This window comes from Tursiops truncatus, chromosome 10, assembly GCF_011762595.2.
Source record: "Tursiops truncatus isolate mTurTru1 chromosome 10, mTurTru1.mat.Y, whole genome shotgun sequence".
Lineage (NCBI taxonomy): Eukaryota > Metazoa > Chordata > Mammalia > Artiodactyla > Delphinidae > Tursiops > Tursiops truncatus.
The window spans coordinates 89,939,296-89,964,703 of NC_047043.1; the positions used below are offsets into that span (position 1 = coordinate 89,939,296).

Sequence of the window (25,408 nt, forward strand, 5' to 3'; positions counted from 1 at the left end):
TCACCCCTCAGAGCGTTTAATACACCGTAGGCCTATGTTACTTCGTGGAAGTAGACTCCATGTCGAAAACACAAATGTCTGTCACCTTCCTTATTGAGTTCTCGTATGCCAACATTTCACAGTGTCCAGCAAATTATTTTGTAAATGGGAATATGATTAATTCTTTTAAAGCTATTTTTGTGATTATTGAGGTAATTAGGATTTCATCACCACTCTATTTTTATAAGTACATTCTGCTCTTTGGCTAATGGGGTATCATACGTTCTTTATTGAGCAAGTGTTATGTGTATACCTATGGTGTAAATGAACAAAGGGCCTCCTTGTCTGTATCCTGTACATTGATTTGGGATGACCCAGTTAATTCGTATATTGCCTTCAGGTTGTCACATATGATAGGTGGAGTGCATGAAGCAGGATGATTTAATAACTATATTAAGAGAATGGTGTCCCATTTTCCCCATATATACCAGTGATTAAATAAGAGGACAGTTTTGAAGATAAAAGAGAACTACTACCTAATAAATACCAGGAATCTCACTGACCCTCTTACATAAGTTTTTACTGTCATCCTAGAAGATTGGTGCTATGAGTTCTATTCTATAGATGAGGAAGCTAAAACTGAAAAAGTTAAGCAAGTTGCCTCCGTCCAGTCACACAGCTAGAGCTGATAGAACTGGAATTTGAACACCCATCCTTCTGATGCCAACATCCTTTGTAGAGTTCTCACACCGTCATACTGTCTCATCAGCCTAAATCATAGAACCTGGAGTGGGTCGTCAGGAAGGCTGTCAATTCTCTATCCCTAAGAGCCTTTGAGAAAAGTATATGCAACATTTGCGACCCAGTGCATCTAAACCTTCCCTTGATTTTAAACTGTTAGCCAAAATTCTATTAAGTAAAGCTGTGCCCATCCTAGTCCTTTTGTAAAGGACTCTGTTAAGGTTGGAACTACTGCCAAGTGGTTCAGTGACTCTGAATTCCTATAACATAATATTGATTTTCCTTTTATGATATTTATTTACTCATTCACTCCGTCACTTAACAGATGCTTACAGGGCATCTACTACATGTCCGTCCTGTGTACTAGATCCAGGAGATTGAGTCCTCAAACAAACACAGTCCCTGCCCTCAGAGGAGCTGATATTCCATGTGATAGGACAGTTAACTAGTAAACAAAACTTCTGGATTGTGTTGAATGGGAGGAAATAAAGTGGCTGCAGGAAAAGAGAATAACAGGAAAAGGGAAATTCACTTTAGAAATGTAAGTCGGGAAAAGTCTATAAGGGACAGCTTGAGGTCCTGAGAGGGTATGAAGGTGAGAGCTATGCCCTGATATCAAGGCAGACAGAACAGCAAACAGAAAGGTCCTGAGGTAAGAAAGGGGTTCAGGTACTCTAAGAACTTGCAGAAGGCCAGTGTGACTAGAGTTCACCAAAGGGTAGAAAGATTAAGGTGAAATAAAGTAGGCTAGAGAAGGGCAAAGGCCAGATCCCTTAGGCTTTGTAGGTTCTAGGAAAGAATCTCTTCTGAGTGCAACTCAGAGCCAAAGAAGGATCTTTAAGCCTGGGGGGTGACGTAGTCTGATCTATATTTTAAAAGATTCCCTGGCCACTGACTGAAGAATGCGTTTGAGGGGCAGGCGTAGAAATAGATCATTTAAGAGGCTGTCGTGAAGGGTTGGGTGAAAAAGAGGGAGCAGAAGAGATAGACAGAAGTGGGTAGATTTGAAAGATACAGTGAAGATTCAACAGGCATTTACCTTGAATGGGCCATCTGTGTACCTTTCTTATTTCTCCAGCTAGCCTCTAAGCCATGCTGTGTGTCTTATTCATCCTAGCATCTCTCCCTTCAGCTGTAGTCAAGTTTAAAACAGGGTCCTCTCGAATCCTTCCTGTTCCAGTTTTGTGTCTGTCAGTGAAAGTGTTTCCTTCCCACCTGGTAGCAGATATTTGTCCCTAATTGTGGGCCCTGAGATGGCCATCTACATTTGCTATTTTGCCAAAGTCATACCTTGTTGTGGAATATTTTAATTTTTTAAGTTCAGTTTTTGCATCTTTTTAAAAGTGTATTGTCTGACATATTTCAGAAAGAAATATGCTTAATAATAACTCATTTAATTTAAGCCTTCTCATCTAGAAGAAAACACTTTCAATGAAAATGCATAAAGTGGCCCATCAAGGGATTTATTTTTTCTTATTCTTCAGCAGTTTTAAGACTAACGGTGATCTACAGTAAGCCTTCTCTCTGCATAATGTGGTTAGAGCTGTCGAAGAGAGAGAATGGTTACAACGAGTCTCCTTTTTCTAATAGTTATTCCAACAGACTGTTGAGACCATATTAGCAAGAAAAGTATTAAGAGTACTAAGTCATGCATCCTAATCATGTGTATGTAGACGAATATCCTAAAGATGAAGCTGTCAAGTGATGTAGCCATGATTTAATAGTTTGAAAATGACAGAATGACAGAAATAATTTCCAGTTGGTCATATGGGATAAACTTACCATTTTGGGTTTATTTGCTTTGATTTCAGAATTACCATTTCTGAAGATGGAAGCCTCAGAATCGTCAATGTGACTAAATCAGATGCTGGAAGTTATACCTGCATAGCCACTAACCATTTTGGAACTGCTAGCAGTACTGGAAACCTGGTAGTAAAAGGTAATTACTAACCCGGAGAACATATAGATTAATATGTGTGTCCTCATTTCAAATAATGTAATCTATTGAAGTGACATCCTTCATATTAATATGTACAGATATCACTGTGTCGCTAAATTAATTCATCATGGCAAACATGATATGATTAATAATTCTTAGGGAACTGTTGGTAATGCATATGATTGAAAAGCTATCTTATTTCAGGATCATCCAATACAATTTTGAGAATTACAGCCATTGTAGCTATTATAGTATTGTAACTAATGTTATCTTCAATCCTTTAATTAAATTTCTTTCAAGTCTCTATAGATTTGGAATTCATGTCTAGGAACACTGTGCTAACAAATTAAAAACCCACGACTCAAATACTAATTTTAGCTAACATTGTTTAAGCAATGACATTGGTGATTTTTTACAAGAGCTGCCTTGGTTATGGATGTGGAGTATTATACTAATAAAGGGCTTTGACCACCCCTGTGTTTTGCTTCAGTCACCCAGCCAACCCTGTCGGTTTTAGAGAAGGAAAATTTTCCACATCCCTTAGCCTGGGTGCTTTATAGTAGAGACAGAAACTCCTTTATGCTCTTGGCATGGCACAGGATGCAAGTCTATTCCAACACCAGGTTGATGGGATGGGCTGAAAGTACCAAGTAAGAATTGTGAGAGATGAGATTTTAATTTACATTTAATGTGCATTTCTATCACTTTATATCTTGCCCCCGAGTCAGGGATCTTGGCAATGATCTGACTGAGGAAGATAAAGCTTAGGTTGGTGAGTTTCTCAGGGTCACCAGTAGCAGAAGAGGGATGTGAACCCAGGAATCCTGATTCTGCATTCTCCCTGGTTCTTTCTACTGTGCCAGGAAATCTTACTCATTTTTCCTGTTTCTCTATAATAGATACAGATGTGTTACAGCATATTTATTATTTCCCTCTTGCCCATTTGTAGCTCCCTCTGTGAAGTAAGATAGCCTAAGGCAAATTAAAATATCCCCAAAAGAATATTTGCCTCTATTTTAATTTAAAGAAGAAAACTAAAAATTACCTAATTATGTATTTCGGAGTCATTAGAAGTTGGAAAAGTACTGCCACTTATGGAAGCCTTTTTATCATAAACATACTTGTCTATGCAGATAGAAAACTGTAAGTTCAAGAGTCAGACGTAATCTGTATTTGGATGGACTCCAGCTATTTCAACCTATTATTCACTCAGAGCAATAGTGTGGGTATGTGACTATGTGTTCGTTCTGTTTCACAGGGCAGAGAAAAAAGAAGTTAGTAAGACTTGTAAAACAAAATTTCAGCTAGACGTCTTTGCTAATGTATAGCTTTCTCAGCTACAAAAGGAAACTTAGTGATGGACTAGGACCAGGAGGACCCGCAAGGTTTCAGAGCTGATCAATGACAGAGCTGACACCTAACTATAGATGATTTGCTAGTTATGGAGATAAAGGAGAAGAGTAGGCAGAAGTCTTCAGTAGTGATGAAGAGGCTGGGCTCAGAGTCAGAGAGATCTGGCTTTGAATCTTATTTCTCCCACTTACTGGCTCCGTGACCTTGGATGGGATAATTAACCTGTGTGGGGATAATAGCAATGCTGACATCATCGGGTTGTTTTGATGACTGAGATTATCCTTGTGAACCGCTTAACATGGTGCTTAGCACTTAAGAAATACTAGTAGTTGCTTTTGCTGTTGTTGTTTGTATTTTAACAAAATGGCTCTACATACATTCTAAATCTTATTGAAATGGAAATTCATGAAGTTTCCCCCCATTAGGAGAATCAGTAAAGAGAAGGGAGCCTGCCACAAAGACATGACTGAGACTGTGAAAGACTATGAACACCTGAGCAGAGACGTCATATATATGCTGCTATGTATTGTTGAAACTGGGGTATTTTCACATGTAGGAATAAGTTATGTCCTGTGTTTGGTTAGTATCCTTCTCATAAACCTGACTTCCTCAGCTCTCAAAATAGTTGGCAGAAAGGAAAATCCTCTCTTTCCCATCAGAGTCCATCTCCCAGGAGTACCACCAGCCCCAGGATAAAAACATTCTTAACCATGCATAGAATTCCCTGCTGCTCCTCTTGTAGTGAATTATGGTACAAAGCTTAGAGAGACACCAGTGATGAAATGCACAATGATCGCCTCCTTACTTGGGTGGATGTAAATGTTGCTGACATGGTAACTTCTTTCTATGTTAAGAAACTTAACACTTCATTTTTTGCCTTCTAGTAAAATGTGAACAGTGATTCCGCATGTATAACAGATTATTTTAGGCAATCCAGAGTTAAACTAGGTTTTTTTAATTTAAGTAATTATTTCTTTCAGTGTATATTAGGAAAATGCTAGTTTTTTTTCTCTTTGTTCCTGTGATCTGGTTCACATCTGCACAAATTTCTTTTTTTTAATTTAATTTATTTTTTTATACAGCAGGTTCTTATTAGTTATCCATTTTATACAAATTAGCATATATATGTCAATCCCAGTCTCCCAATTCATCCCACCACCACCCCCACCGCCACTTCCCCGCCTTGGTGTCCATACGTTTGTTCTCTACATCTGTGTCTCAATTTCTGCCCTGCAAACTTGTTTATCTGTACAATTTTTCTGGGTTCCACATATATGCGTTAATATACGATATTTGTTTGTCTCTTTCTGACTTACTTCACTCTGTATGACAGTCTCTAGATCCATCCATGTCTCTACAAATGACCCAATTTCATTCCTTTTTATGGCTGAGTAACATTCCATTGTATATATGTATCACATCTTCTTTATTCATTCCTCTGTGGATGGGCATTTAGCTTGCTTCCATGAACTGACTGTTGTAAACAGTGCTGCAACGAACATTGGGGTGCATGTGTCTTTTTGAATTATGGTTTTCTCTGGGTATGTGCCCAGAAGTGGGATTGCTGGGTCATATGGTAATTCTATTTTTAGTTTTTTAAGGAACCTCCATACTGTTCTCCATAGTGGCTGTATCAATTTACATTCCCACCAACAGTGCAAGAGGGTTCCCTTTTCTCCACACCCTCTCCAGCATTTGTTGTTTGTAGATTTTCTGATGATGCCCATTCTAACTGGTGTGAGGTGATACCTCATTGTAGTTTTGATTTGCATTTGTCTAATAATTAGTGATGTTGAGCATCTTTTCATATGCTTCTTGGTCATCTGTATGTTTTCTTTGGAGAAATGTCTGTTTAGGTCTTCTGCCCATTTTTGGATTGGATTGTTTGTTTTTTTTTAATATTGAGCTGCATGAGCTGTTTATATATTTTGGAGATTAAATCTGTGTCCGTTGATTCGTTTGCAAATATTTTCTCCCATTCGGAGTGTTGTCTTTTCATCTTGTTTGTAGTTTCCTTTGCTGTGCAACAACTTTTAAGTTTCATTAGGTCCCGTTTGTTTATTTTTGGTTTTATTTCGATTACTCTAGGAGGTGGATCAAAAAAGATCTTGCTGTGATTTATGTCAAAGAGTCTTCTTCCTATGTTTTCCTCTAAGATTTTTATACTGTCTGGTCTTACATTTAGATCTCTAATCCATTTTGAGTTTATTTTTGTGTATGGTGTTAGGCAGTGTTCTAATTTCATTCTTACATGTAGCTGTCCAATTTTCCCAGCACCACTTATTGAAGAGACTGTCTTTTCTCCATTTTATATCCTTGCCTCCTTTGTCATAGATTAGATGACCATAGGTGCGTGGGTTTATCTCTGGGCTTTCTATCCTGTTCCATTGATCTATATTTCTGTTTTTGTGTAAGCACCATATTGTCTTGATTACTGTAGCTTTGTAGTATAGTCTGAAGTCAGGGAGTCTGATTCCTCCAGCTCCATTTTATTCCCTCAAGACTGCTTTGGCTATTCAGGGTCTTTTGTGTCTCCATATAAATTTTAAGATTTTTTGTTCTAGTTCTGTAAAAAATGCCATTGGTAATTTGATAGGGATTGCATTGAATCTGTAGATTGCTTTGGGTAGTAGAGTCATTTTCACAATATTGATTCTTCCAATCCAAGAGCATGGTATGTCTCTCCATCTGTTTGTATCATTAATTTCTCTCATCAGTATCTTATAATTTTATGCATACAGGTCTTTTGTCTCCCTAGGTAGGTTTATTCCTAGATATTTTATTCTTTTTGTTGCAATGGTAAATGGGAGTGTTTCCTTAATTTCTATTTCATATTTTTCATCATTAGTGAAAAATGCAAGAGATTTGCATTTTGTTAGATTGTTTATTTGAAGCTATCTGGTCCTGGGCTTTTGTTTGTTGGAAGGAGTGGAAGAGATTTCTGTGCATTAATTTTGTATCCTGCAACCTTACCACATTCATTGATTAGGTCTAGTATTTTTCTGGTGGCATCTTTAGGATTCTCTATGTATAGTCTCATTTCATCTGCAAACAGTGACGGTTTTACTTCTTCCTTTCCAATATGTATTTCTTTTATTTATTTTTCTTCTCTTATTGCCATAGCTAGGACTTACACAACTATGTTGGATAATAGTGGTGAGAATGGACATCCTTGTCTTGTTCCTGATCTTAGAGGAAATGCTTTCAGTTTTTCACCATTTAGAATGATGTTTAGGGCTTCCCTGGTGGCCCAGTGGTTGAGAGTCCACCTGCTGATGCAGGGGACACGGGTTCGTGCCCCAGTCCGGGAAGATCCCACATGCCGCGGAGCGGCTGGGCCCGTGAGCCATGGCCACTGAGCCTGTGTGTCTGGAGCCTGTGCTCTGCAGTGGGAGAGGCCACAACAGTGAGAGGCCCGTGTACAGCAAAAAAAAAAAAAAAAAAAAAAAAAAAGAATGATGTTTGCTGTGGGTTTGTCATATATGGCCTTTATTATGTTGAGATAGGTTCCCTCTATGCCCACCTTCTGTAGAGTTTTTATCATAAATGGGTTGAATTTTGTCAAAAGCTTTCTCTGCATCTATTGAGATGATCACATGGTTTTTCTTTTTCAATTTGTTAATATGGCGTATCACACTGATTGATTTGCATGTATTGAAGAATCCCTGCATCCCTGGGATAAATCCCACTTGATCATGGTGTATGTTCCTTTTAACGTGTTGTTGGATTCTGTTTGCTAGTTTTTTTGTGTGTTTTTTTTTGTGGTACACGGGCCTCTTACTATTGTGGCCTCTCCCATTGTGGACCACAGGCTCCGGACGCGCAGGCTCAGCGGCCATGGCTCACGGGCCCAGCCGCTCCGCAGCATGTGGGATCGTCCCGGACCAGGGCACAAACCCATCTCCCCTGCATCGGCAGGCGGACTCTCAACCACTGTGCCACCTGGGAAGCCCCTGTTTGCTAGTATTTTGTTGAGGATTTTTGCATCTATATTCATGAGTGATATTGGTCTGTAATTTTCTTTTGTTGTAGTATCTTTGTCTGGTTTTGGTATCAGGGTGATGGTGGCCTCATAGAATGAGTTTGGGAGTGTTCCTTCCTCTGCAATTTTTTTTCAAGAGTTTGAGAAGGATGGGTGTCAGCTCTTCTCTAAATGTTTGGTAGAGTTCACCTGTGAAGCCATCTGGTCCTGGGCTTTTGTTTGTTGGAAGATTTTTAATCACAGTTTCAATTCCATTACTTGTGATTGGTCTGTTTATATTTTCTATTTCTTCCTGGTTCAGTCTTGGAAGGTTATACCTTTCTAAGAATTTGTCAGTTTCTTCCAGGTCATCCATTTTTTTGGCATAGAGTTGCTTGTAGTAGTCCCTTAGGATGCTTTGTATTTCTGCAGTGTCTGTTGTAACTTCTACTTTTTCATTTCTAATTTTATTGATTTGAGTCCTCTCCCTCTTTTTCTTGATGAGTCTGGCTGATGGTTTATCAATGTTGTTTATCTTCCAAAGAATCAGCTTTTAGTTTTATTGATGTTTGCTATTGTTTTCTTTGTTTCTATTTCATTTATTTCTGCTCTGATCTTTATGATTTCTTTCCTTCTACTAACTTTGGGTTTTGTTTGTTCTTCTTTCTCTAGTTCTTTTATGTGTAAGGTTAGATTGTTTATTTGAGATGTTTGTTGTTTCTTGATATAGGATTGTATTGCTATAAACTTCCCCTTAGAACTGCTTTTGCTGCCTCCCATAGGTTTTGGCTTGTCGTGTTTTCATTATCATTTGTCTCTAGGTATTTTTTGGTTTCCTCTTTGATTTCTTCAGTGATCTTTTGGTTATTTAGTAACGTATTATTTAGCCTCCATGTGTTTGTGTTTTTTACATTTTTTTCCCTGTAATTGATTTCTAATCTCATAGCATTGTGCTCAGAAAAGAAGCTTGATATGATTTCAATTTTCTAAAATTTACTGAGGCTTGATTTGTGACCCAAGATATGATCTATCCTGGAGAATGTTCCGTGCGCACTTGAGAAGAAATTGTAGTCTGTTTTTGGATGGAATGTCCTATATATATCAACTAGATCTATCTGGTCTATTGTGTCCTTTAAAGCTTGTGTTTTCTTATTAATTTTCTGTTTGGATGATCTGTGCATTGGTGTAAGTGAGGTGTTAAAGTCCCCCACTATTATTGTGTTACAGTGGATTTCCTCTTTTATAGCTGTTAGCAGTTGCTTTATGTATTGAGGTGCTCCTATGTTGGGTGCATATATATTTATAATTGTTATATCTTCTTCGTAGATTGATCCCTTGATCATTATGTAGTGTCCTTCCTTGTCCCTTGTGACATTCTTTATTTTAAAGTCTATTTTATCTGATATGAGTATTGCTACTCCAGCTTTCTTTTGATTTCCATTTGCATGGAATATCTTTTTCTATCCCGTCACTTTCAGTCTGTATGTGTCCCTAGGTCTGAAGTGGGTCTCTTGTAGGCAGCATACATATGGGTCCTGTTTTTGTATCCATTCAGCGAGCCTGTGTCTTTTGGTTGGAGCATTTAATCCATCCATGTTTAAGGTAGTTATCGATATGTATTTCCTATGACCATTTTCTTAATTGTTTTGGGTTTGATTTTGTAGGTTCTTTTCTTCTTTTGTGTTTCCCACTTAGAGAAGTTCCTTTAGCATTTGTTGTAGAGCTGGTTTGGTGGTGCTGAACTCTCTCAGCTTTTGCTTGTCTGTAAAGCTTTTGATTTCTCCATCGAATCTGAATGAGATCCTTGCTGGGTAGAGTAATCTTGGTTGTAGGTTCTTCCCTTTCATCACTTTAAATATGTCATGCCACTCCCTTCTGGCTTGTAGTGTTTCTGCTGAGAAATCCACTGTTAACCTTCTGGGAGTTCCCTTTTATGTTTTTTGTCCTTTTTCCCTTGCTGCTTTCAATAATTTTTCTTTGTCTTTAATTTTTGCCTATTTGATTACTATGTTTCTTGACGTGTTTCTCCTTGGGTTTATCCTGTATGGGACTCTCTGTGCTTCCTGGACTTGGGTGGCTATTTCCTTTCCCATGTTAGGGAAGTTTTCAACTACAATCTCTTCATATGTTTTCTCAGGTCCTTTCTCTCTCTCTTCTCCTTCTGGGACCCCTATATTGCGAATGTTGTTGCATTTTATGTTGTCCCAGAGGTCTCTTAGGCTGTCTTCATTTCTTTTCATTCTTTTTTCTTTATTGTCTTCCACAGCAGTGAATTCTACCATTCTGTCTTCCAGGTCACTTATCCGTTCTTCTGCCTCAGTTATTCTGCTATTGATTCCTTGTAGTGTAGTTTTCATTTCATTTATTGTATTGTTCATCTCTGTTTGTTTGTTCTTTAATTCTTCTAGGTCTTTGTTCAACATTTCTTGCATCTTCTTGATCTTTGCCTCCATTCTTTTTCTAAGGTCCTGGATCATCTTCACTATCATTATTCTGAATTCTTTTTCTGGAAGGCTGCCTATCTCCACTTCATTTAGTTGTTTTTCTGGGGTTTTATCTTGTTCCTTCATCTGGTACATAGCCCTCTGCCTTTTCATCTTGTCTGTCTTTCTGTGAATGTGGTTTTTGTTCCCCAGGCTGCAGGATTGTAGTTCTTCTTGCTTCTGCTGTCTGCCCTCTGGTGGATTGGGCTTGGAAAATACTAGTTTTTGATGAGGCAAATGAGTACTTTACTTTTTTTTTATTTGCGTATAATTTCTTTACAATGTTGTGTTAATTTCTGCTGTACAGTGAAGTGAATCAGGTATATGTATACATATATCCCCTTTCTCTTTGTCCTCCCTCCCACCCCACCCCCATCCCACCCATCTAGGTGGTCACAGAGCACCCAGCTGAGCTCCCTGTGCTATATAGCAGGTTCCCAGTAGCTATCTATTTTACAGATGGTAGTGTACTTATGTGAAACCTAATCTCCCAGTTCGTCCCACCCTCCCCCTCCCCCCGTGTCCACATGTCTGTTCTCTACATCTACACCTTTATTCCTGCCCTGCAAATAGATTCATCTGTACAAATGAGTACTTTAAAAACTGAGATTTTGTAGTAGACGGGAGAGTGGGAAGGATGGGACCAGAAGAGCCCGGTGGCCTATGAAAAGAGGAAGGCAGAGATCTGTAGGCAGGAACTGTGAAGTCAAAGTATGATGTTTCCCCACCTGATTGTGGGGGGAATTCATTTGTTTCAAAGCAGAGTTCTTTCTGGTATTCAACTATAGTCACTTTCTCCACAGAGGCCCTCTGATTCTTATATTATTCTTCCAGGTGAGGTGGGACAAAGAAATATGAGCTTTATCTGGTTAATTTGTTCACAGGGTTAATCCTGTTGCGTGGGTAAGGTCAGAAGATGTTTGAGATAACATTTATTTCCCATTGCTTGGTTCTGAGTCCCATTAGCATTAGTGGGAAGTACACAAGTGTGCAAAGGGGCACCCAGACCACCAGGTCTCCAAGAAGGACATTAATATAAATGGAGAAATACAGTTTAGAAATCTGCCCCGTAAAGCACGGTAAAGGCAGAGAAAACCATTCTGAACTCTGTATGAACTGTGCCAGGTCCTGAATCTCACGTCAAAATACTTGAGTACTGTACCTTTAATGTAAATGTAGCAGTTTAGTCCAAAATAGATGGAGCACTGTGTTTTAATTCAATTTAGAGATCTACAAAGGGACTAATTTATCAGAGGAGTTGCACTCTAACCTTAAAATGTGCTGGTATTCGTTTTGATCTCCTCCCATGTCTCAGATTAAAACACTGTGAAGGTCAGACATGAGAACACATCTCCTCTAACCTTTTTACAATAATTCTGTCATTAACAACACTTTTAAAATCCAATTCTCTTTCCCCCGACCCCCACCCCAGTGTTTTAGAGAGAAGCTGAAGATACTGTCAAACACAGGGACAGTAAGTAGAGGCAGGGAAAGAGAGGACAAACCCACTACAGCAGGTACAGTAGGTTTAAAATACATCTGTAGCAGGCAACCACAAAATGGAGAAATATCCAGATTATGCATGAGTAGGCTTCCAAACTGCAGAATTCTGACAGGTGCCCAGGGGGCTCTTGATTATCATCCCATCATCTGAATTTCTAAATTGGACTGATTTAATTTTTTTAGCTAGTTAGCGTCTATTTGGAATTTTGGTTTGCTCTTTCATTTTAAGCAAGAAGAGTTCTCAAGTCAGACCCTTGGATCCTAACAGAAAGCATCATATTTGACCTTTCACGGAAGAAGTGCTTTAGCGATTGTGAACGTTGTTAAGAACTATATGGTAAGCAGGCCACATTTCCATGCAGTATTGTACTTACTAATTCATTTTTATCTCTAGAGCAGAGTTAAAGGCATGCCATTTTGCATGACACAGTGTCTTTACTGTACAGGTTTCGTATAACGGATATTTCTAAGTAGCAGTCCTCAAGATGAGTGACTTCTCTTTGTCTTGGATATAGTTCATCAAGATAATTATGGTAATAGCAGCCCTAGGTCTTATTGATCACCTCCAGGGCTCAAAATGAAATGCAGGGCTATAAGCTGTGCTGTTATCTAGCTGAACTACATCCAAAGTGACCTTGAGTAACTCTGTGGCTGGTGGTTCCAGACCATGCTTTGAGAAACCGTATCCTACATCAAAGAACTTTGTACATGCCACCTTCTAAGTGGAAGTTCAGTGGATTCCCAATGCCTCACCCCTAACCTAACAAATCTGTATCTTTAGGGATGAGACCTGAAAACCCTACATTTTTAATAAACTCATCATACACACCAAAGTCTCAGAAGACTGCATTTTCAGGGTTTGGAAAACTATGGCCCACGGGCCAAATCCAGCTAGCCATCTATTTTTGTACAGCCCAGCAGCTAAGAATGGTTTCCACATGTTTAACTGGTTGAAAAGAAATCAAAAGAATAATAATACTTTCAGATATGTAAAAATTTTTTGAAGTTCTTATTTCAGTGTGCATAAGTAAGATTTTAATGAAATGCAGCTGTGTCATTTGTTTACCTATTAGTGATGGTGGTTTTGCACAGCAGCAGAGTTGAGCAGTCATGACAGAGATCATATAAGTACCTACATAATATCCTCAGTTTTTGCCTCTTGACCAGCAAAGCCTAAAACATTTACTATTCAGCCCTTTACAGAAAAATACTTACTAATCCTTTGTTTTGATAACCTTTTTTTGTTTGTTTTTTTGGCGGTACTCGGGCCTCTCACTGCTGTGGCCTCTCCCGTTGCGGAGCACAGGCTCAGGACGCGCAGGCTCAGTGGCCGTGGCTCACGGGCCCAGCTGCTCCACGGCATGTGGGATCCTCCCGGACCGGGGCACGAACCCGTCACCCCTGCATCGGCAGGCAGACTCTCAACCACTGCGCCACCAGGGAAGCCCCAAAAAGTTGTTCTTCTGTTTTAACTGTAGGAAATTCAGAAATATCAGCCTTTCCGTGCATGGCATGACCAACACGATAATGTAGAGTCTTTTCAATTGGAACCTTTTTTGAAAATGAGTTTGAAGCAGCCTACATCTTCTGTGTAAAGTTATTCAAGGCTTTATCCATATATGACTGAGAATCAATCAGAAATTAGTAACCAGCAATGACATTTGGCTGCTAACCCACAACAAAAGCTTTTAACATCGGGCCCTTACAACAGAATACGTTTCAACCTAATTGGATGTCTTCTACTGGAACTAGTTATTTCGAGATGATAATTAAGGGTCTTTTTAATAGGATTGACACAAATTCTGACCCAAGGCATCTAGAATAGGAAGGAAAAGTTTGTTGTTAGAAGTGCTAAATGCTAATTATGTTAGATTTCCTGGTAGAAGAACAGTGGCCAGAACATTTCAGTACTAGATCCTGTTAGATGTGAGAAGACCTACCACACTGGAGTTTGCAGCAGCTAAGTCAAATAGCAGACGCTTAAAGAAAGGGTAGATGATTGGGCCTCTTGTCCTTCCTGTGCTCACGGAGCATGACATAACCTAGAACTCTCTTTATACAAAGACACGAAGCCAAGATTTCAATGAAACAGAGCATAATTATTTCCCCTGAGATTCTTGTGAGCCCTAATGAGGGCCACATAGATTTACTAAATAGTGTGCCTTTAGCAGTATCAGTCATGGGTATGATCGTCCTCTCGTCTGATCATCTCTGTAAAAGAGCTGCTCTCCTTTTATAATGTCGAGATTTAAATTTATTAAGACTGTATGTCAGGACAGTCTACCCTGACTCCATCCTACCCATCATTTCTCCATTCTTGGTCCAGAGGGAAGACATAATTCCTTAACTATTGTGCTTCTCTACGCCAACTCTGCCCTTTTCCTAGGAAGGCCTCTATGCTGAAAGCAGCTTTCACGTACTTGCCTTTAGTATAAAAGACATCGTGTGGATCAACAAGATTTTGAAGAACTGTCCGCCTCATTAGTAATCAGGGAAATGCAAATTAAAGTACCAGTGTGATATGACATTTTATATATAAGACTGGCAAAAGATAGACATCTAACCAAACCTTTTGTTGGTAAGAATGTGAAGAAAATGGTACTCACACAGTATGAGTAGGAATGTGACCTGCAATAGTCACTGGGGAGAACAAGTAAAATTGGCCCAGCAATTCTATTTCAGGGTATTTACTCTAGAGGAAATTACACGTGTTCTGAGGTAGACTTGCAAAGATGTTCATTATGTTGTTTGCAATGACAAAAAAAAAAAAAAAGCAAGCAAATTAAAGAATAATATATATGGTAGTATTTCATATAATGCATGTAATATGATTTAGTAGAGAATTAGTAATAAAAATAATACCATATAATGTTTACAAATACATGCTCAACATAAGCGCTAACTCGTGATTATATTTGCGAGGGAGGGAATCTGGAGGAAGGTTACGTGAAAGAACTTTAGCTGTATTGATAATATTTTGGGGGGTAAATTTTTAATGTATATTCAGGGGGAAAAGGCTAGAGATCTATGGGAAAAATGTTAAAGACTGTTAATTCTAGAAATGGGAATATGAGTATCAGTAAACTACATGTTTTGTAGTTTTACATGTGTGATATCTCTAGTTAAAAAGAAAACCTCAGGTCAGAATTCCTCTACGTGGTCAGATATTATAGTCAAAATCATCCAGAGAATGGTTCTGATTTTCTCCTTCTCTCCTAGACATTGTAGAATAGAGAAGACCTTATTCCTAGTGATATTTAACCCGTTTAATTCAAGTATTTTCTTTTAAGGAAAAAACCCTACTGTAGAATGAAATAAACGGTTATTTCCTAATGAGTACTTACCAATCAAAATAAACAAAACAAACAAAAAGGCAAACAGAATATGACTCTTTGGCTTCATTAAGTGTGAAGCACATAATTAATTGTTTCCCCTGCAATTCAAAGAGACTTGTGTTGTACTGGTTCAGTTTAATTGAACTTATTACCACAAGCAGATAATAAGAAGTATATTGAAGATATCCATCTGGCTTGCCCTGAAAACCTCACGTTTCATTCTTCACGGCTGTCATAGGCCATACTAATTGCCTCATTTCAGCTGTCTTACAATCAGTATGATTTAGCTATAAATGTGAAAAAATCCTTACTTGAGAGGAGGTTGATATTAAAAAGCATAGATCTCTGACCTACCTCTGCTACCACGTCTGAACACATGCCCAGCATTATTAAAGTTATATATTTTTCAAATACGTAAATAAAAATCCTCTCTTTCTCACGTACGTCCTTTTAAGTTACGTCTGTCCTCTTATATCTTGCCATACAGCTAGTCCCCTACTGAAGGAAAAAAATGGTTTACATTGAGCTTTTCAGTGATAAAATGTTTCAAGATCCATGTGGTTTGTTTTCAGCTATAGTGAGTTTTCTTTTTTATAATGTCCAATGTTGAAATGGATTTTGAAAGACTAATTGTGTTATCAATAAGGAGGAAAGTAAAATTAAGCACTTTTATCTTCTGTTCCCAAATATTGAAGCTCCCTGTGGTTTGAGAATAATGTTTTCTCCTGCAGACTGGTTTCATAGGGACGTGCTCTCTCATAAGCAGAGGGGGGTGTGTGTGTGTTTCACATCATCCTGCTCCTTGTATTTCAGAGGCAGCCCCATGGGGGAAGCCAACACTTGGTTCCCAACCTTGAAAAGGAAAATGTGGCCTATTACAAACCCTGAACCAGAAAAGAGATGTGTCAGAATAATTCATGAGTGACTCTCACCTACCTTCCTTTCTTGGCATTTGTTCTCTATGCCAGAGTCAGGAGGGGTATTGCCCTCCCAAACAAGTAACCTCACCACACCATGATTGACTTTCTCTGGCTGTCATAGGCAATCACATCTGAGAAAACCATCCAAAAGACTGTGTAGGCCTTTAGGTTAAATACAGAACCTGACCAAGATGAAAGCAAGTTAATTAACATTTCCATCAACTCTCTCTGATTTACTCTAGCAAGATCTATTTCTAAAAGGTTAACATGGTTATCTCTTTTATGCAGCCATTTGAAGAGCTGAAAGTAGGCTACTGGTTATGGGAGAAGAAATATAAGCAGAACATTTAGAACAACAGTGGATTTTTACATGGCCTTCTAGCAGTTTTATAATCAGTGTGCAAAAGTGCAAGACATGTTGCTTAGTGAAGATTAGCAACATCTGCTTTAAAAATTTTCCAAACTGGAAAACATGTTCCCTATTATCATATTAACTCCCCCCCCCCTTTCTCTCTCTTCAGCAGTAGAACTGCTTATAAATATAAGTCAAGCTTGGGCTTGGCCTAAAAGAGTGGGATCCAAAGGGTCCAGTCAGAAGTGCCTTCTCTTCCATACCTACTCTTATAATCCTAGCCCACATCTCTTCTGATATCACATCTATCTCCACTGTCTCTGCCCACAGCATAAGTAAAACATCTGGTGCTGTTGGTGCTAATACTTTTTGATGAATAAGACAAAAGAAACTGAATTATAAAGACCAGTATAGATGATGAGGGGACACTGATGCAGTCTGAATATGAGAGAATAGTTAAAGACACAAAATATGTAGCCATCTCTCTCCCTCTAGAACACTGTGAGCCTTGGCCCACAAGCCACAGAATTGTCTAGGGGGGTTTTTGGGTTTGTTTTTTTTTAATAAATGCACATTCCTGGACCCCTGACCTGATGAATAAAAACCTCCAGGGGTGCAACCCAGGAATTTTCATTTTTAGTAAGTTCCCCAGGGAATACCTGCATACATCAAAGGTCAAAAACCTAGAAGCTCACAGTCTAAGGATGCATACCAAGAGCCAAGAAATAGAGCTGTGTTCAAACTATGGAAGGAATAGGAAGGAAGGGAGGGAGGAAGGGAGGAAGGGAGGAAGGGAGAAAGGAAGGAAGGGAGGAAGGGAGGGAGGGAGGGAGGAAGGGAGGGAAGGAGGAAGGAAGGAAGGGAGGGAGGAAGGAAGGAAGGAAGGAAGGGAGGAAGGAAGGAAGGGAGAAAGGAAGGAAGGAAGGGAGAAAGGAAGGAAGGAAGGAAGGAAGGGAGAAAGGAAGGAAGGAAGGAAGGAAGAAAACAGAGTGAGTGACTAACTAGGGGAGTGAAGGTAATCATTGAACTGGGAATTAAAAGATGACTAAGAGGGGCTTCCCTGGTGGTGCAGTGGTTGAGAGTCTGCCTGCCAATGCAGGGGACACGGGTTCGTGCCCCGGTCCGGGAGGATCCCACATGCCGCGGAGCAACTAGGCCCGTGAGCCACAACTACTGAGCCTGCGCGTCTGGAGCCTGTGCTCCTCAACAAGAGAGGCCACGGTAGTGAGAGGCCCGCACACCGCGATGAAGAGTGGCCCCCGCTTTTCGCAACTGTTAAAAAATATAAAGGTAATTGCAGGCAGAAGAAATTTATCTAATGTATGAGAGGAATGAAAACCCCCAGCAAGTTCAGAAAAAATATATTTGAAAGGTGAGATGAGAACACTTCCAGAGAGGCAGCCCGTGAAACACTATCAATCACATTTCAGCAACTGTGGACAATAGAGAGGCAAACATTTTGATTTTCTTTTTAATGCAAAGAAAACAGGTTCCATCAACTGTACCTAAATGATCTTGACACCAACTTCAGGGGAAATTTTACATCTTCTAAGAGAATTTAAAAAGAAAAGCAGTTATCATCAACAGAGAACTTTTAAAATTATTTTTAAAGTATGTGATAATGCATATTATTTATAGAAATATTAGGGGAAAAGATAATCTCATCATTCAGAGAGATCCATATAATCTTTATGTTTTCTTCCAGAATTACATCTAGGCATGCATATATATGAAATATGTGTATGTGTATATACGTGTATGTGTATGTCTAAATCTATGTCTGTTTTTTTTTTTTTTTGATGTGGAACATTTTTAAAGTCTTTATTGAATTTTTACAACATTGCTTCTGTTTTATGTTTTGTTTTTTTGGCTTCGAGGCATGTGGGATCTTAGCTCCCCATCCAGGGATCAAACCTTCAACCCCTGCACTGGAAGGCAAAGTCTTTACCACTGGACCACCAGGGAAGTCCCTATGTCTGTCTTCTAACCTGTAAATAAATATCCTTGTTACTAAAAGATTATACTATACACACTGTTTTATAACTTCTTTTTTCATTAATAGCTTTCTGCCAGCATAGATTTTTGAACAAGAAATAAGTACTAGCCTTATTTTCTTATAAATATGTTTCTTTCTCCTGCTAGTCAAAATAGCATCAGGAAGCAGCCTTTAAAAAGACTCTCTTGTGATACCTGTGTGGGCAAGATGGAGAGAGGATACTGGAGGATAATTTGCAGGACTGGTTAAAATGTTGATTAGGGCATTCATGTCAACCTGGAGGGGAGATCCTGAACTATCCCTCTGCACTTTCCTCAACCTTTTCCTATTGGAATTTCTTATCAGTGACACATGATGTTACTAATAATATGCTGAGTACATTTTCTGATCACATGAACCATTAGGGAATAGATGAAATGACAAAGTCAGTATCCAAAATGACCTTGAAAAGATAATCATGTGAACCAAATGTAACAAGATTAATTTTAATAGTGGCGAATGTAAAGATTTTCACTTGTCTCCAAAAACCAGGTTGAAAGAGTCAAATTTTAGGGTGAGGCTGTGTGTTAAAGGTGAGTTAACAATATTCTGTGCTTTAAAAAAAAAAAAGCAAATTACATCTATACCTTAATAGAGGACCTGAAACAAGAGAGGGACAATCTAAAAATCTACAGTAGACCTGATGAAAGTATAACTGGAGGAGGATTGTGTTTTTATTTTGAGACTGACATTAAAATTTAAAATCAGCCTAGAAGAAGACAACTGAGCCGGTGATAGGAGACACAGATGAAGGAGGTAAGGCAAAGAAGAGGATTTAGGTAGGGTGAAAGGGGAGGGATAATCAATGTTTTCACACATTTAAAGAGCTATCAAACTCTATGTGGTATCAAAAGGCAGTCCCTGAATAGATGGGTGATAAATGTTGGAGCACAGGATATTATTTGTGTTCAATAAGATGAAAAAGTTTCAAATAATTAGACCATACAGAAGATGAAACTAACGATTTTTCTATTATCAATAATGTTCATTTCCAGACCGGACAAGTACTCTGGGGAAACACTGCATAAAGAATTCACGTATCAGGTGGCAGTGTGTGGTCTGAGTGGACCACTGTAAGGGGCGTTTCCTAGTCATTTTAGCATTTTCATGGTCTACTTAGGTGACCTTGTAAACCTGGATCCATGTGAACCTCCCAGTTCTGAAATGTTATCGTTCTTTGATTTTATGGTTTTAAAAACTTATTTCTGCCCTGTGTGTTTTTCTAGCCCTGAGCAAAAATTTTGCCACTAGCTTGAATTCTGTCACGTTGACTTTATTTTCTTATGGCAGACTCTTTCTGGTTTTTTCTCCCAGCATGAATTTATCCATAATCAGCAGTGCAGCATGGGTTGAAAAGGTTATTCTGCTAATTATGAATAGCATATTCTTAAAATAAGAGTCCTATAAAAGAATGAATTTTCTCTTTAATTTTATGTTGCAGTTTGAGAGTGTTCAGTAAATGATACCTTTGTTCATTGCCTGAGTTTTGAACCCTTTGAGAGGTAAGCCAAGGTAGTCCGGCAGATGGCAATCAGATGTCAGCTTTGTAAGTCATACAGCGTATAGAAAAGAATGTGACTGGGTAAACAGCAATGGTGCGCTTCCTAAAACTGAACTCCAAATTGGGTAGACTTGTGCCACTGTACAACATCAGATCTCTCCCTTGAACCTTGCAACATGGAGAATCAAACCACTGTATGTGCTTCCTTCACACTTGCAGGAGAAAGAGACATGGAGCCAGAAATTCTTTATTGCTTTTTCCCAGACTCACCACGGAATGAGAAGGACTGAGGCAGGGGAGGAGAGAGAAGAGGAGTGTTAGGAAACATCAAGAGTCTCTAAAAGTCAGCTGTAGACCAGAGGTTGCAAACTGGTAGCTGTCATGGCTGACTTTACTTGAACCCACAGACTGGTTTTCTTTGGCTGTGAGAGTGTTTAAAACTTTTGAACTGGGTTGCTTTTAGACAGGGGGGCATGTGCTCTCTAAATTGACCCCAGACCTCATTATTCCTTGTTGTCTCGTATCTCTTAATCACACTTTGGTGATACTGCCAGGACCTCTGTAAGCATTTGACATGCAGTATTAAGTGGGTCTCATGACTCTGGGGGAAAGACCAGCCTTTTGATTATTTCCAATTATTAAATTATTAATTCAATATAAATTGACCATGGTGGGAATATAAGAGAAAGAAGACTGGAAAAGGGAATGTTTCAAATCTTTCTATTTATAATTCTGTACAAGATTTTACTCCAAATCTGCATTTCACTCCCTTATCTCTACCAGGAGGTTATCAGTGGGAATAGAAACTCAGTTATCTGAATGGACACGATCTTCTCAGGAGCAGCCAGTGGTTAATTGGGACAAGAGAACATAAGTCATTATCTTTGAGAAATCTGAAGCAAATTGAGGCAGGTTGTCGCCTCTCACCGGGAAACAAATTAGCCCTGTCTTTAAAAAGACTCTGCTTTCGGGGCTTCCCTGGTGGCGCAGTGGTTGAGAGTCCGCCTGCCGATGCAGGGGACACGGGTTCGTGCCCCGGTCCGGGAGGATCCCACATGCCGCGGAGCGGCTGGGCCCGTGAGCCATGGCCACTGAGCCTGCGCGTCCGGAGCCTGTGCTCCGCAACGGGAGAGGCCACAACAGTGAGAGGCCCACGTACCGCAAAACAAAACAAAAACAAAAACAAAAACAGACTCTGCTTTCTCTAGCTGCTGACTGAGGATTCCTGTCAACTGCCAAAGAAATAGGGAAAATGTGGCTTAATGGTACTAAAATAGTGGTCATGAAATACCTACAAACTCATTTTCTCATGTTCATGAATGTTTCTAATTGATGTGACTACTGTGTTTGAATGACAAAATTGGTGCTAAGCTTCAGCTCCAGAAAATCGGGGTACCATCTTCCAGCTGCAGTCATTTATGTGCCAGTAAGTTTGGGAAAGCTCTGTATGTATAAAGGAAAAGCCATAAATTATAGGCAAAATAGCTCTTTCCCTTGGTTAACTGGTCTTCGTGGAACCCCTGCCAGGCTGGAGGTGGGTTAGAGTTCAGCTTTTGCATGAGAAAAAGAGAGAGAGTGAGAAGGAAGGAAACAGTAGACAATGTGCTGGGTTATAAAGGTTGTGAACAGTAAAAAAAAACAAAAACAAAAAAAACTTCAGAAGGTATGGCTTACTTTTCCTAAATTTTGTGAATATGGGAATGATTGCCATCCAGTGGAAAGAACCGTGAGCAAGGTCCTGCCCACCTGGGTTCTGGTCCTCTAGATCTCTTAGTGGCCAAGTGGGTGACGCTACTTGGATCTTATTGCCTCAGATTCTAGTTTTCTCACCTGTAAAATGAAGAGCCTTGAATAGAGAGAGTTAAGGCCTCCTCTAGTTCTGAAGTTCTGTGGTTTGATAAAGAAGTGCTTAAGTTGGAATACAGCATGAAAGCCCTCTAATGTCCAGTTTCTTTTTCACTCAATGGCAACAACAAAAAAAATCTATCCAGAGGTGCTCTCACTCAGGCTCTCAAAGAAAATGAGATGAAATCTTCGTGCGCAGGAGATTTGCATTGTATAAACATCTATTTTCTCTTAGTTCACGCTATAATCCCTGAAGGAAAGAGAAAAAATGAAAATTATGTGGTGTGGGCAGTTTTATCAACCAGTCCATCCACGCATGGTCATGAGGTTGGGATCTGAAAGGACCCTGGGCTAAGTGTGCCTCAATCTTCATATACTTCTGAAAATATGATCACTTCACTGCACTGAATGGGATTCCAGTGTTTGACTACATGTTGATTTTATACATTATGGCCACCAAACACAAGCCAGCCATGTCAACAGGCTCATAGCCAAAGAGAGAGATAGTGAGAAAACTGGCTCATTTGAATAATGTTTTGATTTTTAAGGGCAATTTTCAATATACAAAACTTTTGTTTTACATACTGACTTTAAAACACAGCCCTGTGTAGATGTATGAGAAAGCAATGAAAACTTGTACATGAATGTTCATAGTAGCATTATTCATAATAACCAAAAGTGGAAACAACCCACATGTCCATCATCTGATGGACAGATAAACCAAATGTGGTCTAGCCATACAATGGACTATTATTAATCCATAAAAAGAGATGAAATACTGATACATGGTACTGATACATGGATGAATCTTGAAAACATGATGCTAAGTGAAAGAAGCCAAACACAAAAGGCCATGTATTGTATGATGTCATTCCTATGAAATGTCAAGAACCGGCACATTCCTGAAAACAGAAGTAGATTAGCTTTTGCCGGAAGATAGGGGAAGGGAGAATTGGGATTGACTCTTAATAGGCACAGGGTTTTGTTTTGTTTTGTTTGAGGTCATGTAACGTTATGGAATTAGATAGTAGTGATGGTTGCACAAAAGTAAATATAGAAAAACCACTGAATTGTATACTTTAAAAGAAGAATGTTATGTGAATTATATCTCAATTTTAAAAGGAAAAAAATAAGTTATGATCCATTTTGGACCCTGAAAAAAAAAAGAAAGAAAAAGAAAAGGGACTAATAAATATACCAACTCTGGTATCCAGGTGTCATATAATTCCTAGAGCTTGACACATTCTTAGGGATCACCAGCTTTATGATTCTCAGTTACTTAGGTGATTCTCCTGATCCTGCTTCTACTCTGATCACAGCCCTCCACTCTGCTCCTGAAGACATGGTTGGAGAAGTACTCTCGCCACGTCTTCCATCCGCTGTAGCTCTGCAGCATCCTCTCTGTTGCTGTGACACCATGCCAGATATTAACAGCAGAGTAACTGAGTAGAGAAGGTCTCTGGTATGTCCAATATGGTCCACCTCTTTCCTTCTCTACTAATATATTAAAGGGGGATGAATACAAGCATTGCAGAGAGACAAATGAGGTTCAAATCCCAGCATTATCATTTCCAAGCTGTTCAGAGTGACCTTGTGAAATGGGTATAACAGACCCTATTACACAGGATTGTTGGGAAGACTAAATTCGATCTGTATTTCCATTCCTTAGCACATATCAGCATTCAGATATTTTTTTCCTCTTCTCTCTGACTACTGTTCACAGCCCACCAATTGAGAGCTCCAGCACCTGGCCAGTCAGCCATGTTCTACAAACATCTTGGCTATGCCTCTGCGTACTTGGCTTCACAAATAAAGCATTTCTGCCACGTTAGCTCTCTTGTCCTCTCCCTTAGCTCTAGCACTTCCTCCTGAGCGCTCTCTTTCATTTGGTCGCAGCACCATCCATGGGGAGTTACCCTTATTACTCCCTGATACTACTCCCATCTTTCTTTGTGAACATCTCTCTCGTTTCACCTATCACATTTTTGTAACCATCTAGTTATGACTCCCCCTTGATTCCTCTTCATTTTTGAATATCTAATGCCAAGCATACTATTCAGTAAATTTTGATAAATCAATGAGAAATGAGGCATAGTTCATTTTTCTGGTGAAGAAGTAACTCCCAACTATTTGACATCCAATAATGATGGGCGCTTATTTCCCTTGGATGTTTATAACTCTTCTTTGAATTTTTTATTATTGTATTAAAATCACAAATATCTATAGGCCCATGACCAACTTAAGAACTAGATTATTATCAGAAACTTAAATCTACTTATGTGCTCCTATCCTAGGCCATCCCTCTGCCTTCCTTCCCAACCATTATCCTTTTTGTTTTTTCATTTTTTTGAGTTGAGAGTTACATTTTATTCAGCAGACATTCTTAGGACTTTAAGCCCAGCGTCTCAAATAACTCTGAAGGACTGCTCCAAGGAGGCAAGGGAGCCAACCGCTATCCTTCTTTAGCATTTTGACTGACTTAACATTTCTTAGATCCGTGCCCACTGGGTCCTGTAGACAAACGGCACTTACAGGCTTTGCTCACACAGTTTAGCTTGGGTGATTTCCTGTGTCATCTGCCACTAATATTTTATTCCAATAAATGAAGAGATGACTCTGTATCTACAAGAAAATAATACTGGCCACTTCACACACTTCACATAACACAGAACACACACCATCTTGACTGAGTGAGGCAAATAGAAACTAGTTTTATTTCCCCATTTTTTAAGGAAATTGAGGAAACTGAGGCTCAGAAATGTAATGTGACATATTTCAGATACCCAGCTATAGCAAATAGTAATCCTGGGTCAGAATCCAATCTTAAAACACAATGTCCCCTGTTGTTTCCATTATACTCTACTATCTCTGAGTCTTTGAGTCAGATAAGCATACAATGAAAGTAAAAATGGTGCCTACCTCATAAAGATGTTGAGAAAATTAACTGAGAATTCTTTCAAATGCTCAGTACACTACCTGTCCATGTGGTAAACATAGAGTAAACATTAGATGTCATTAGTATTGTCATTATGGTATAGATTGGCAATTTAAAGTTTGAAGCCTCTAGAAAAATCTCCTATGAAATCCCCTAAGCTAGCCTGCAGCAGTAGCTAACATTGCTGGCTGTGTCACTGGGTTGAATTGATTACCTGAGGCCATCTTGGTGAGACACAAGAACTTGTGTGTTGGACTCTGGATATTACAAATCCCACCAGTTACGTTGACTGAGGCAAACCTTAGATGCTATGGTACATGGTAGAGTCTGCTCCCAGTGGGCTTAATTAAACAACCTTAACTTTTGTCTATTTAGTTTCTCAGCCTGGATGACCAGGACCAAAATTCACCATCTCTCTGAGCTTCAATTTCCTCATCTAAAAGACAAGGTGAATCCATTTCATTTATTTATGTATTTATGTGTTTTCTATTGCTTTTGTTTTTGTTTTACAGGTGGGCTTTGATGA

The 25,408-nt window shown here is 39.1% G+C and overlaps 1 protein-coding gene across 1 annotated transcript in view; it reads left to right on the forward strand.

Moving 5' to 3' along the window:
* The window catches only part of CNTN4 (contactin 4), an 817,087-nt gene that overhangs the window by 735,206 nt on the left and 56,473 nt on the right, over positions 1-25,408 (forward strand). Inside the window, exon 14 of the mRNA XM_019947613.3 lies at positions 2,532-2,659. Within this exon, the coding sequence (XP_019803172.1) occupies positions 2,532-2,659 (128 nt within the window). The remainder of the gene's footprint in view (positions 1-2,531; positions 2,660-25,408) is intronic.